The sequence below is a fragment of the Rana temporaria genome, chromosome 5 (assembly GCF_905171775.1).
Source record: "Rana temporaria chromosome 5, aRanTem1.1, whole genome shotgun sequence".
NCBI lineage: Eukaryota > Metazoa > Chordata > Amphibia > Anura > Ranidae > Rana > Rana temporaria.
The window spans coordinates 334,702,065-334,714,782 of NC_053493.1; the positions used below are offsets into that span (position 1 = coordinate 334,702,065).

The following is a 12,718-nucleotide window of genomic DNA, read 5'->3' on the forward strand; positions in this document are numbered from 1 at the left end:
AGCCAGTTAGGTTCAGGAAATATCTTGACAGTCTGGATTCACTCAGATGCCTGGACCAACAGCTGGCTCAGCCTCTCAGCGAGCCCATGCAGCCCAGCACTCCAGTGAGAGCTTGAGGGGAAAAGCAAAAAGCCGATGACTGACAGCATGATCATAGGAGGAGAGAGCAGTTAAGAACAAAAGATGATCAGGACAGCCGCACTCCAATCCAACGTAACTTTTATGTAAAAAACTGGAAACAGGCACTACAAGTCACGGCAACGAAACCTAGGACAGCTGACGCGTTTCACACTAACTTCAGTGTTTACTCATAGGAAGAGAGAGCAGAATGGGAGATAGATGAACTCATCAGTCTGCTGCTTCTCCTTTCGGTGTCCAGTCACAGGCTGGGGGCGGTACAAGACTTGTACATTATACTGGACTGCAGCAGAGAAATATAAGGTTTCCTGCCCTGTGAGACGGGGCTGTATAGTGTAGTAGGTCTATGTAAATCGTAGGACCATATAGACTGAAATACAAATCCTTTGGCAGGTAAAAATGTATTTAATCTGTATCTTTAGATTTAAAAAATATCTCATGCAACAGCGTTCACAAGTTTTTGAGATTATAAAACATGGCACATTGGCACAGTGTAGCAATAACTTGGTGTGGCCAGTGCACTGTAATCTTTATTTTGGCTGGAACACAGTAATCTTTCTTCTGATCTAATGCCACTTGCTCCAGTTGCCATCAGGGTTGGTTAGGGACGCATTTTGGACTCGTACCCATTCCTAGCCTTATATTCCAGAAAAACTATGGCCACAGAAACTGAGCTCAGCCAAGCTGGATAAGTAGGAATAATTTTGTTTATAAGAATAAAACGCTATAGTTTATTGAATATGTTCATAAGCTTGGCATGAAAAAGTTTGTTGGCTGCGAATCAGCGCTAACAAACTGAAGGTTGGAGTGCCACAGTGAGCAGAGAAGGGAGATCAAAGAGTAAACCTGGAATGCTGGCCTTTGGCAGCTTTCTTTTGGAACCAATCATTCCGTAGATCAAATGTACATTTTTATTTTTCAGCTTAAAATGTAACCAAAGGCAAACCTTTTTTTTTTACTAACTAACATTTAGAAAAAAAATCTTCAATCTTTCTGTAAAAACCACATACTTATATGTGTCATCTGAGATGGATATAAGATCAATGAAAATCAAATAAAGGATATTTTTTATCACAGGTAGAAGAGGTGACATGCGGACATAATAGTTGTGTAGTCTGTACTGCACAGGGGCCAAAAAAGACATTGGGAGACCATCAGGAGAGCTATTTTAGGGTCAAGGTGGTTAGGAAAGAATGATTCCCTACAAATCATTCAAGTGCCTTTAGACTTTAAACATAATGCTTTAAAGTGGGAGTAAATGCCCATGAATGATTATTACGTATAGATAATCCTATAATAAGGTTTACCTATAGGTACAGTAAATATGTCCAAAACGAGCATTGTGACATCACCAGTGCATGCGCTCTGAAGGAACTGCATACCCGTGCTGTTCCTTCAGAGCCGCATCATAAACAGCGATTCCCGCACGCATGTGTGGGAGAGACGTCATCCATTTATATTTCCATTCATATTGCCGAAGCCCACGAACCCGGAAGGGAGACCGGGTGAAGATGGAAGCAGCTTCAGCGGTGACAGGGCTGCCCTGGAGGGATTTTTTTCAGGTAAGTCTGTCATAATGTGCTAGTATGCAATGCATACTTGCAAATTATTCCTTAAACTGCCCAGTGCCTATTTTTTTTTCCTTTATTTGATACGGTTTACTACTACTTTAAAGTGGACCTTTCCATAACTTTTCTGACACAATATACAGCAACTGTGTAATTTTTTTCAAACAATCTGTGTCTTCTATTATTAAAAAATAGTTTGTATGCTCCAGTCAAGTGACTGTGCCTTGGCTGGGATACTGTCATCTGTGTACTGCAGAAAAGAGGAAGAATTTTCTCGTTCTTCTCTCCCTCGGTACTCAGATTGCAATGTGTGTCAGACATTTGTGAATACAGGCAAGAATTGTGCAAGCACCAGGATTTTTTTTGATTGTATAATCGCTAAGACCTCTTTCACACTGGAGCAGTTTGCAGGCACTATTACGCTAAACAGCCACTGCCGTGTCTCCAGTGTGAAAGCCCCGAGGGCTTTCACACCGGAGTGGTGCGATAGCAGGACCGTAAAAATAGTCCTGCTAGCCACATCTTTGGAGCGGTGAAGGAGCAGTGTGTATACTTCTCCTTCACTGGTCCTGCCCATTGAAATCATTGGGGCACCCCGGCTATACCGCCTCTGCAGAGGTGCATTGCCGGCTGTTTTAACCCTTTCTCAAAACCGCCCCGCTAGTGGCCGAATAGCGATGCAAATTGGCAGTAAAGCGCCGCTAAAAATAGTGGCGCTTTACCGCCGATGCTGCTCCCGTCCCAGTGTGAAAGGGGCCTAAGCCAAAATCTCAGTCCAGAAATGAGATGTTGGCCCTAGATAATGCCTGAAAAAGTATGGCACTGTCCTTCTAGAGAGAAAAGCAGATGAAAGCAATGCGAGGAGGGGAACTGTGATCTCTATCAGAGGTAACAATATGTATAACTGTTATATTTACACATTATTAAGCTGGAAGCTGCAGTCAGCGGGGGAGGTGTTCTGTAGTACAGAACACAAGCAATTCCAGACAGGCCGGGTTATACACAGGCAGGCGGATCAGGTACAGATTCGGAAGCAGAGGCAGAGTTGTGGTTCAGGCCGGGTCAGCAACAGGCAGGCAGCAGGTAGTCAAGAGGGAGAAGCAGAATCGTGGTCAAACAAGCCGGGGTAAAGCCAGGGAGCAGGAAGGAGCAATCAGGAACAAGCCGGGTCTCAGGAACAGGTGAGCAGACAGGTTTAACAGGTAGCAGGTGGGTCTCAGGGACGCTGTAGACCAAACAGCAAGGAGCCCAGGCATTAGTCCTTTTATATAGCCCTGTTTGGCGCCAAGAGCTGTCACCACGCGCTACCGTGCATGCGCGCACCAGCGTGCCGCTACCACGCATTCGTGCGCGCCAACGCGCCCCTACCACCATCTTGGACACTGGCTTGCCCTTCTTGACACTTTGTCCAGCACTGCTGGTCTGAATGGATCAATCATTCATCCAATCTTCTGGTTCTTGAGGCTCTCTGTTTATTTCACTCATACCTCATTTACCATATTTATAATTGCTAAAGACCATTTTGAAATTGCTAGTACCAGTCAAAAACGTATGTCCATGTAAGGCTATGTTTAATACTTTCTGATAAGTAAATTACAGCAAAAATTATAAAACAAAAACAGTCCTTGTGTAATGCAACACAAGAGCAGGAATTTGGAATAATATTTTTTATATATTTTTAATTTAAGTGATTTAACTGCATATACAGTATTGAGTATGTAAGAGTATGAAATGAATGTGATTTTTTCTATGTTTTCCATTAATAGCAAGATTCCATCCAGTGGATCTATGACAGCACTGAGAGTGCCAAGGAAGATATCATAAAATCTGCTCAAACTCGGCCCTTAGGAGAAAATGAAGGAGATGGATTTGATTGCAGAGTAGAAGGTAGAATCAAATATTAGTTCTTGTTTTGTTACAGATCACAGTTAGAAATTTCACTTACTCCCTTTATTCATTCATATGTGTTCTTCACTAAAGAGGTTATTGACAAATTCAGCACCATGGCAATCATTGATGGAAAGAAGGATCACGTGAGCCTCACTGTGGATAACGTTCACCTAGAATATGGTGTTATTTATGAGTATGACAGCACAGCAGGAATCAAGTGTCATGTAGTGGAGAAGATGGTTGAACCAAAGAGCTTCTTCAGCCTCAGTGCCAAGGTGAGAGAAGTTCATCTTTTAGTATAAATTACCTGTTACCCATGCTTAAAGTGGAGGTTCACCCAAAAAGTTTATTTTTAACATTAGATTGAGGCTCATTTTGTCAAGGGGAATCGGGTGTTTTTTTTTAAATCGAAGCAGTACTTACCGTTTTAGAGATCGATCTTGTCCGCCGCTTCCGGGTATGGGCTGCGGGACTGGGCGTTCCTATTTGATTGACAGGCTTACGACAGGCTTCTAAAGGTCGCATAAATCGCGTCACGATTTTCGGCTTCTTTCGGCTCAAATAGGAACGCCCAGTCCCGAAGACCATACCCGGAAGCGGCGGAGAAGATATATCTCTAAAACGGTAAGTACTGCTTCGATTAAAAAAAAAAAAAAACACCCGATTCCCCTTGACAAAATGAGCCTCAATCTAAGGTTAAAAAATGTTTTTCGGGTGAACTCCCGCTTTAAAGCCTTTATAACCACAAAGACAATGGGGGAGATTTACAAAACTGGAGCACTCTGAATCTGGTGCAAATGTGCATGGTAGCCAATCAGTTTCTAACTTCAGCTTGTTCAATTAAAGTGTTACTGAAGGTTAATTTTTTTAAATTAAAATAACAAACATGTAATACTCACCTTATCTGTGTAATGGTATTGGACAGAGTGGCCCTGACCCTTCTCTTCTTGGGTCTCCCGCTTGGCTCCTCCTCTTCTTCGTGTGTCCCTATACTAGCACTAATTATATGGTTTTGAAAAGACAGAGCCCATGAATTGGCACTCGTATTGAAAAGATTCCGCAAGTGTTGATAGAAGGAGATTCAGATCTGCAATTATAAAGTTTGGTAAAATCCCCACAATGAATATAGCTGACTTAGCAGGGATTGTTTCACTGTACATTATATTTCCAAGACTAATTGCAATGACCTGTTTTCTGATTTCCCTCACAGGTATTAGATGCTTTTGCTAAATGTGATGAACAGTTTGTGCAAAACTGCAGCAATCTGCATTCTTTACAAGAAGTCATTCCTCCAGAGCTTCAGAGTAAATTCACTATGATCTGTCGAGAGAAAATTGAACATATTTACAGGAGAATCACTAGTTACAGAAAGGTATTGCAATTTACTTCAAAGTGTATATGAAGAACAAAAAATATCATGTAAGCAGCTTACCAGTGCTTGGATGTGGTGGTTGCATTTGTTTTCTTTTTTCATTTATTTTTATTGGTTAATCCTGATAGTAACACACTGTCCTAAGGTGACAACGCTTAAATACTGTAAAGTATCTATGGATGATCAATGTTGTCACTCTAGGAAAGGGGTCTCCAAACTTTTCAAACAAAGGGCCACTTTATTGCCCTTCAGACTTTAGAAGGGCCGGATCGGGGCCAGCAAGGGAAGAAAATGTCACAGGCTCGGCATCAGTGAGAAAAAATATGGCCTCAGGGTTGGTGGTCAATAGGAAGAGGAGTATTCCCCCTATTAGTAGGAGGAATAGTATCCCATCATTGGTATCAGTGGATAATATAGTGCCCCATTGTTGGTGTCAATGGGAGGAATAGTGCCTCATGTCAGTGGGAGGTATTGTGCCCCAAGGGTCGGTTAAAAAGGCTAGCAAAGGGCCACATCTGGCCCTCGGGCCACAGTTTGGAGACCCCTGCTCTAGGACAAGAAGTATGTTATGACTACAGAAACCGCCATACCAAGTAGAGTGTAGAGTGCTGAACGCGACCAAGCCACAACCTCTTTACCACTACTTGCATGTTCTGTCAACAATATCAGTGTTAGCAGGGCTGGCCTAAAACATTGTGCTGCCTGGGTCCAAGAATGAAATGCTGCCACCCCCCCCCCCAAAAAAATTACGCCCACCAAAGGCCAACTAAAAGGCCCCCACATCCATTATTTTATATCATGATAATCAAAACTAAAATCAAATTTTTTTAGGAAGTCAGATTTACATGCAACAGCGCTTGGTCTATATGCAAAATGATATGGCATACCATTATGCTCAATTCGAAGGGGCGGGCAAGGGCAGCATATAGACAGGCTAGGGTAGTATATAGACAGGCTAGGATAGTATATAGTAAGGGTAGGATAGTATAGGGGCAGGCTAGAGTAGTATATATACAGGCTAGGGTAGTATATGGACAGACTAAGGCAGTATAGGGGCATGCTAGGGTAGTATAGGTGCAGGCTAGGGTCATGTATATACATGCTAGGGTAGTATATGGACAGGCTAAGGCAGTATAGGGGCAGGCTAGGGTAGTATATAGACAGGCTAGGGTAGTATATGAACAGGCTAAGGCAGTATAGGAGCAGGCTAGGGTAGTATAGGGGCAGGCTAGGGTAGTATATGGACAGGCTAGGGTAGTATATGGACAAGCTAGGGTAGTGTATAGACATGCTAGGGTATTAGTATATAGACAGGCTAGGGCAGTATAGTGGTGGGCTAGGTCGTCAATTTGATGGGCAAATAGAAGAGAAGGAGAGGTGGCCATTATTCAGTTTGCTGTCCCTCTCAAAGTGCTGCCTGGGTCCAATGGACCCACTGAGACCTATTGTAGGGTGTTAGCACCCTAGTGTTAGCATATTACTAAAATCTTTGCTGGATTTCTGGGGTATTTGGACTGTAGTTTACCAGGGAAAGAGGAGACACTGGCACCATGATCGAAGGTAAGATTTTACTGAAAGCATTACCAGGAACAGAATTTAAAGCAACCTGTACCAAAAACATGTAGGCTGCCACGATTGAACTTTGATCACTTCAATCTTTTCATACATGCTGGTTGCCTAACTGTTGATTCAGATCAACATGCAGGTTAGAGTTCTCTTTATTTTGGACTAGTAATTTAAAATGTATTGAAGGCAGAGACAACCAGCCAGAGACAACCATAAGAAATAAAATAATAATATCGTACAATCACATATACCTAATTCTATACCCACAGTTGATCCAGAGGAAGGCAAAAAAAACAGCAAAGCATGATCCAATTTGCTACAGCAGGGGAAAAAATTCCTTCCTGATCCCCCGAGAGGCAATCGGATATTCCCCAGATCAACTTTACTTATAAATGTTAGTACCCAGTTATATTATGTACATTTAGGAAATAATCCAGGCCTTTCTTAAAGCACTTTACTGAGCTGGCCAGAACCATCTCTGCAGGGAGTCTATTCCACACTTTCACAGCTCTTACTGGGAAGAAACCTTTCCGTATTTGGAGATGAAATCTCTTTTCCTCTAGAGTGCCCCCTTGTCCTCAGTGTTGACTGTAAAGTGAATAACTCAACACCAAGTTCACTATATGGACATCTTTTATATTTGTACATGTTGATCATATCTCCCCTTAGTCTCCTCTTCTCAAGAGTGAATAAATTCGATGGTAGCCTCCATATTTTTTGGTACAGGTTCCTTAAGCTTGCACATGCAGTTGATGGCACTCTTGGCAGACAGCAAAAAGCAGAACACGATCCCCCAACCAAAGGCTATGGTACCTTGTGCTGCCTGACTGTGGCAAAACATTATAATACATCCGGTCTGCTGCGTTTGCCTTTCTGACAGTTCCTAGCTGCACAGCTGTTGGAAGACCTTTGGGTTGCCAAAAACTGGACAGAAAACTGAAACCATTTGCACTGACAAATATTCTAACAGTGCAAGAATTCAGGTCGGATTTTATTTATTTTTTGTCCACTTAATCACATATTTCCTTTTTGTGGGGTTGTGTTGAAATAAACCACAGGAACAAGCTATAAATATTGTTTCCAGATTGAGCTTACATCCTCCGTAGTTATTTGTGAACCAGAGTATGATTTATACACTAAGCCCATGGGGCTAAATTAACCACAGAAATCTGAACAGCCACAGACACCATATCCCCATCCATCATAATGTCTGGAGAAAGATCTGGACTTGTGCTCACACTAACCAGACTTTTCTTCCAGGATAGAAAATAAATAAGTAAATCTCGTTTTCTATGAGCAACAAGACCGTTTCAAACATATACAAAATCTTTGTATAATTATTTAGCGGATTTTAATTATATAATTGGCTTGTTGTAGTTCCATTTTGGTCATACGTAAATCTGAATATTCATTGTTGGTTTGACTGTGCAGTGAGTGTATGTCCACATATGAAGTGAATGGGACAATATAATGCTATCAGCAGAGAAGTGGCTTGTTCCCAAGTAATCACTAAAAAGCTTTGGGCAGCGTATTTTGCCGCGAATAGTGTAACTTTTTTTTTTTTTTTCTTTACAAATCCTTCCCATTGCTTTGTATGGCCGAACGCCAATGCCGCCTGAAAAAAAGGGTCTGGGACTTTTTTTCAGGTGGCAGGCGTACGGCGTCTATGAGATGTGAACCATCTCATAGACAGCAATGGGAATTCTCCCCTCCAGCGGCACGAGCGTCCGGCGTCGGGTGTTTTGTCACGGAGGTGTGAATGGGGCCTAATGCCGCATACACATGACCGTTTTTAATGATGAGAAAACTGCCATTTTTTAGATTGGTCGTGAAAACCGGTCGTGTGTATGCTCCCTAGCAGTTTTCATCGTCGAGAAAACTGCCCGCAAAAAAATTAGAACCTGCTCTATTTTTTCCATCATTCTTTTTCTCATCGCGGAAACCCCTCGTGTGTATGCTTTTCCAAGGAGAAAAAAAATGCGCATGCTCACAATCAAGTATGAGACGGGAGCGCTCGTTCTGGTAAAACTAGTGTTCGTAATGGAGATAGCACATTCGTCGCGCTGTAACGGACTGAAAAGCACGAAGACTAAAAAGTGCGGATCGTCTCTCACCAAACTTATACTAACACGAGGATCAGCAAAGGCAGCCCAAAGGGTGGCGCCATTTGAATGGAACTTCCCCTTGATAGTGCCGTTGTACGTGTTGTTATACGTGTTGTACGTCACCGCGCTTTGCGCAAGCATTTTTTTGTCATGAACGTGTGTATGCAAGGCAGGCTTGAGAGGAATCACATCGAGAAAAACATAGTTTTTTTGCATGACAGTAAAAACGGTCGTGTGTACGCGGCATAAGGCTGACCATAGACGGTTCAAATCTCAGCCAGTTGAAGCACTGCCCAGGGGCCCCAGGTGCATGGGGGCCTGGGTGCATGGGGGACCCCGGGTGCATGGGGGGCCCCTGCAGTCTCTCCCCCCCCCCCCAGCAGTTTCTAGCATTTTTGGGGGGTTACAGCTCCCATCCCTGCTGGCCCTCCTCCCCTATTAATCCCATGTGATCAGAGAAGTACAAATCCTGCCCACACAAGCAGCAGCAGTACCATGCTCTGCCTTGGGGGTTTTCCCTTAACCCCTGCAAAGCATCGGAAACTGCACAGGGAAGGTAGAGGGGGAGATGTCATTCCAATTGCGTTGCTCTGCTTGAGGAGACCATCTCTGTATTATACATTATTGCACCCTATACTTTGCCCTCCTTCACCCTATTTTGTACCCTCCTGCCCCCTGTACTGTGACCTCCTGTCTTCTGTATTGTGCCCTCCTACCCTCTGTACTGTACCCTCCGGAACACTGTACTGTACCCTCCTGACCCCCTATACTGTACCCTCCTACACTCCCCCTGTACTGTGCACTGCTGCCCCCTGTACTGTGCCCTTCTTGCCCTGCTGACCCTCATAATCTACCCTTTTGATGCCCTGTACTCTACACTACTGACTTTTTATATTTTTTGGATATGTATCTTAATTAGTCTTTGACACTAATAAATATATATTAAATGTTATCAACTATATACTTTAATTCTTAAAAGTAGGTATGGAAATTGGGGCAGCGTGGTAGGGGCCCCAGTACATTACTTTGCCCAGGGGCTCATGATGCTATTAAGATATCTTCGGTCTCCAGGACCTTAGGCCAAGGTTGTTCTAAGGCTTTTACAGGTACTATTACTACATTAAACTAAGGGGGTTGTTAACTGGTAAATATAGTCCTTGTTTTTTTCTTAGCCATGGCTATCTGCTCCACCTGGAATGTGAGGGGCTATGTGACCAAGAAGATGTGCCTAGGTGGCTTTGCCTGCAACTAGATCCTATGCATAGAAATAGGATCTAGGATCTCCTCTCAGATATCTTTCTAATATCTACCCACTCAAATCAGCCCTCATTATCATTTCATTTTGACATGACTGCTTTGGACTATTTACTTTAATCACTATACTTTCATTTTCAAATGGCATATTTTATGCAATAACATTTGGCACTTACATCTACAACGATAAAAGCATTGACTTTCTTTAATTAAAAATATTAAAAGAAGATTCACTGTGCAATCACTTCAATGAGAACATGCATTTTGCCTGAACAGACTCCAATGATAAATGAACACACTTAATATATCTAAACCAAGTTCAACATTAGTTTAGGATATACGTAATTATCCTATGCTGGATTTTCATGTTAGCCATATATGTAACAACACAACTGTTCAATAGAACGATCTTACTAAATTGGATGTTTCATTGAGAGGAGAAGATTTGCTTGGATGGAAATCCAGTGACCAGGTTTATCTTTTTCTTTGTTGTGTAAATAATTGTTCAGTGAAAGATAATTTGAAATTATCTAATCATTACTAGATTATGTTCTATGTATAGCCAGTATTAGTAAGTAGAGATTATCAAACTTTTAGAAAGTTTGATCAGCTGTGATTATGAAAAAAAACTCTCATGCCGCGTACACACGAAAAATTTTCGGCTTGTAAAAAACGACAATGTCATTTAAAATGATCGTGTGTGGGATTAACAGCATTTTTCGGGTTCTGAAAAACGTAAAAAAAAAAAAAAATTCGAACATGCTCTATTTTTTAACAACGTTTTAAACTATGTCGTTTTTCGGGTTGTAAAAAATGATCGTGTGTGGGCTTTAACGACGTTAAAAACCCACGCATGCTCAGAAGCCAGTTATGAGATGGGAGAGTTCGTTCTGGTAAAACTACCATTCGTAATGGAGTAAGCACATTCATCACACTGTAACAGACAGAAAAGCGCAAATCGTCTTTGACTAACACGAAATCAGCAAAAGCAGCCCCAAGAATGGAGTCATCCGCATGGAACTTCCCCTTTATAGTGCCATCGTACGTGTTGTATGTCACCACGCTTTGCTAAAGCATTTTTTTTTTCACTAACGTGTGTAGGCAACATTGTTTTAATGATGAAGTTGAAAAAAACGTTGTTTTTTCTAGAGGCTAAAAAACGTCGTTTTTTACAAGCCGAAAAATTATTGTGTGTACGCGGCATCAGATTCAGAATTTCGTACATTGGAAGTCCGATTTTCATCAATAGAAATCTAAACCAGCCTCTAAAAAATGGGGCTAATTTACAAAACCTTGAGAGTGCAAAATCTGGTGAAGCTCTGCATAGAAACCAATCACCTTCCTACCTGCAGGTGCCGAACACTTGGGATTGATATTGTATCGGTGCTGGGTTGGACTTCTGAACAGGTGTGGTCTTACTTCTTCGTTCTCTTTTCTGACTCACTTCCTTTTCTTTTTCTAACTCTGTACTTTTTATTTCTTTACTCAGATGCAAGATAGGCCCTCTAGTTAGACTCTTTGGGCCAGATCCACATAGATTGGCACCGGCGCAGCGTATCTAAGATACGCTACGCCGCCGTAACTTACTTGGCTTTGTTTCAAATCCACAACGAATTTGCGCCGTAAGTTACGGCGGCGTAGTGTATCTCTGGCGGCGGAATTCAAATTGGCGATTAGGGGGCGTGATTCATTTAAATGAAGCGCGTCCCCGCGCCGAATGAACTGCACATGCTCCGTTTCTAAATTTCCCGCCATGCTTTGCGCGAAATGACGTCGCAAGGACGTCATTTTTTAAACTTAGACGTGACTTACGTCCATCACGATTCACGGACGACTTACGCAAAAAAAAGAAAAATTCAAATTTCGACGCGGGAACGACGGCCATACTTCACATGGCAAATCTAACTATATGCCGCAAAAAAGCAGCTTTAACTATACGCCGGAAAAAGCCGACTAGAGACGACGTAAGAGAATGCGACGGCCGCGCGTACGTTCGTGGATCGTCGGAAATAGCTCATTTGCATACCCGACACGGAAAACGACGCAAACTCCACCCAGCGGGCGCCGAAGTATTGCATCTACGATCCGAAGGCGTACGAAGCCGTACACCTGTCGGATCAAACCCAGATGCCGTCGTATCTTGGTTTGAGGATTCAAACTACAGATACGACGCGGGAAATTTGAAAGTACGCCGGCGTATCAGTAGATACGCCGGCGTACTCTCACTGTGGATCTGGCCCTTTATCTCGACTTTGGCGTATCCGTCTAGGTCTTGTATGTAATGATATTCCTCAAAGGATATGTTGCTGCTACTCATGATTTCTCTAAGTATATATAGATTTTTTTTGGGGGGTAGGATAAATAAGTCTAGTGTTGAATGACACAATGGTCACTATGTTTGTTATAATTCCATTATTATGTCTATAGCTTGCCTCATTGATTGGGTGGGTGCTGTCCTGCTTGACCCCTTACCGAAGGTACAAAGTTGTCCTGATGTAAGGCACAAGGGCTGTTTGGCCCATTAGTGGACTATAATTGAATATGTTTCTCAATATCAGTTTTCTTATAACTGACCACTCTGTCCCAGTTCCTAATACCCATTGGTGTATCTCCTTGGATTTATGTCATAATTCCTTACCCTTAAAACATGCTATCACTGATGACTTCTTGTTTACTGTTTGTGTTGACAGAGCCATTTTGCACTCTTTTGTATTGCATTATAACGTTTTACTGTGATTCTGAAAATTGTATAAAAAGATTGAAAAAGAAACCAACCGGCTTCCAGTTTTTTGTCAAAGCTTAATTGAAAAAGCTGAAGTTAGAAT

The 12,718-nt window shown here is 42.3% G+C and overlaps 1 protein-coding gene across 1 annotated transcript in view; it reads left to right on the forward strand.

Moving 5' to 3' along the window:
- The window catches only part of PREX2 (phosphatidylinositol-3,4,5-trisphosphate dependent Rac exchange factor 2), a 370,987-nt gene that overhangs the window by 195,986 nt on the left and 162,283 nt on the right, over positions 1-12,718 (forward strand). Inside the window, exons 21-23 of the mRNA XM_040354370.1 lie at positions 3,473-3,593; positions 3,687-3,871; positions 4,807-4,968. Of these exons, the coding sequence (XP_040210304.1) occupies positions 3,473-3,593; positions 3,687-3,871; positions 4,807-4,968 (468 nt within the window). The remainder of the gene's footprint in view (positions 1-3,472; positions 3,594-3,686; positions 3,872-4,806; positions 4,969-12,718) is intronic.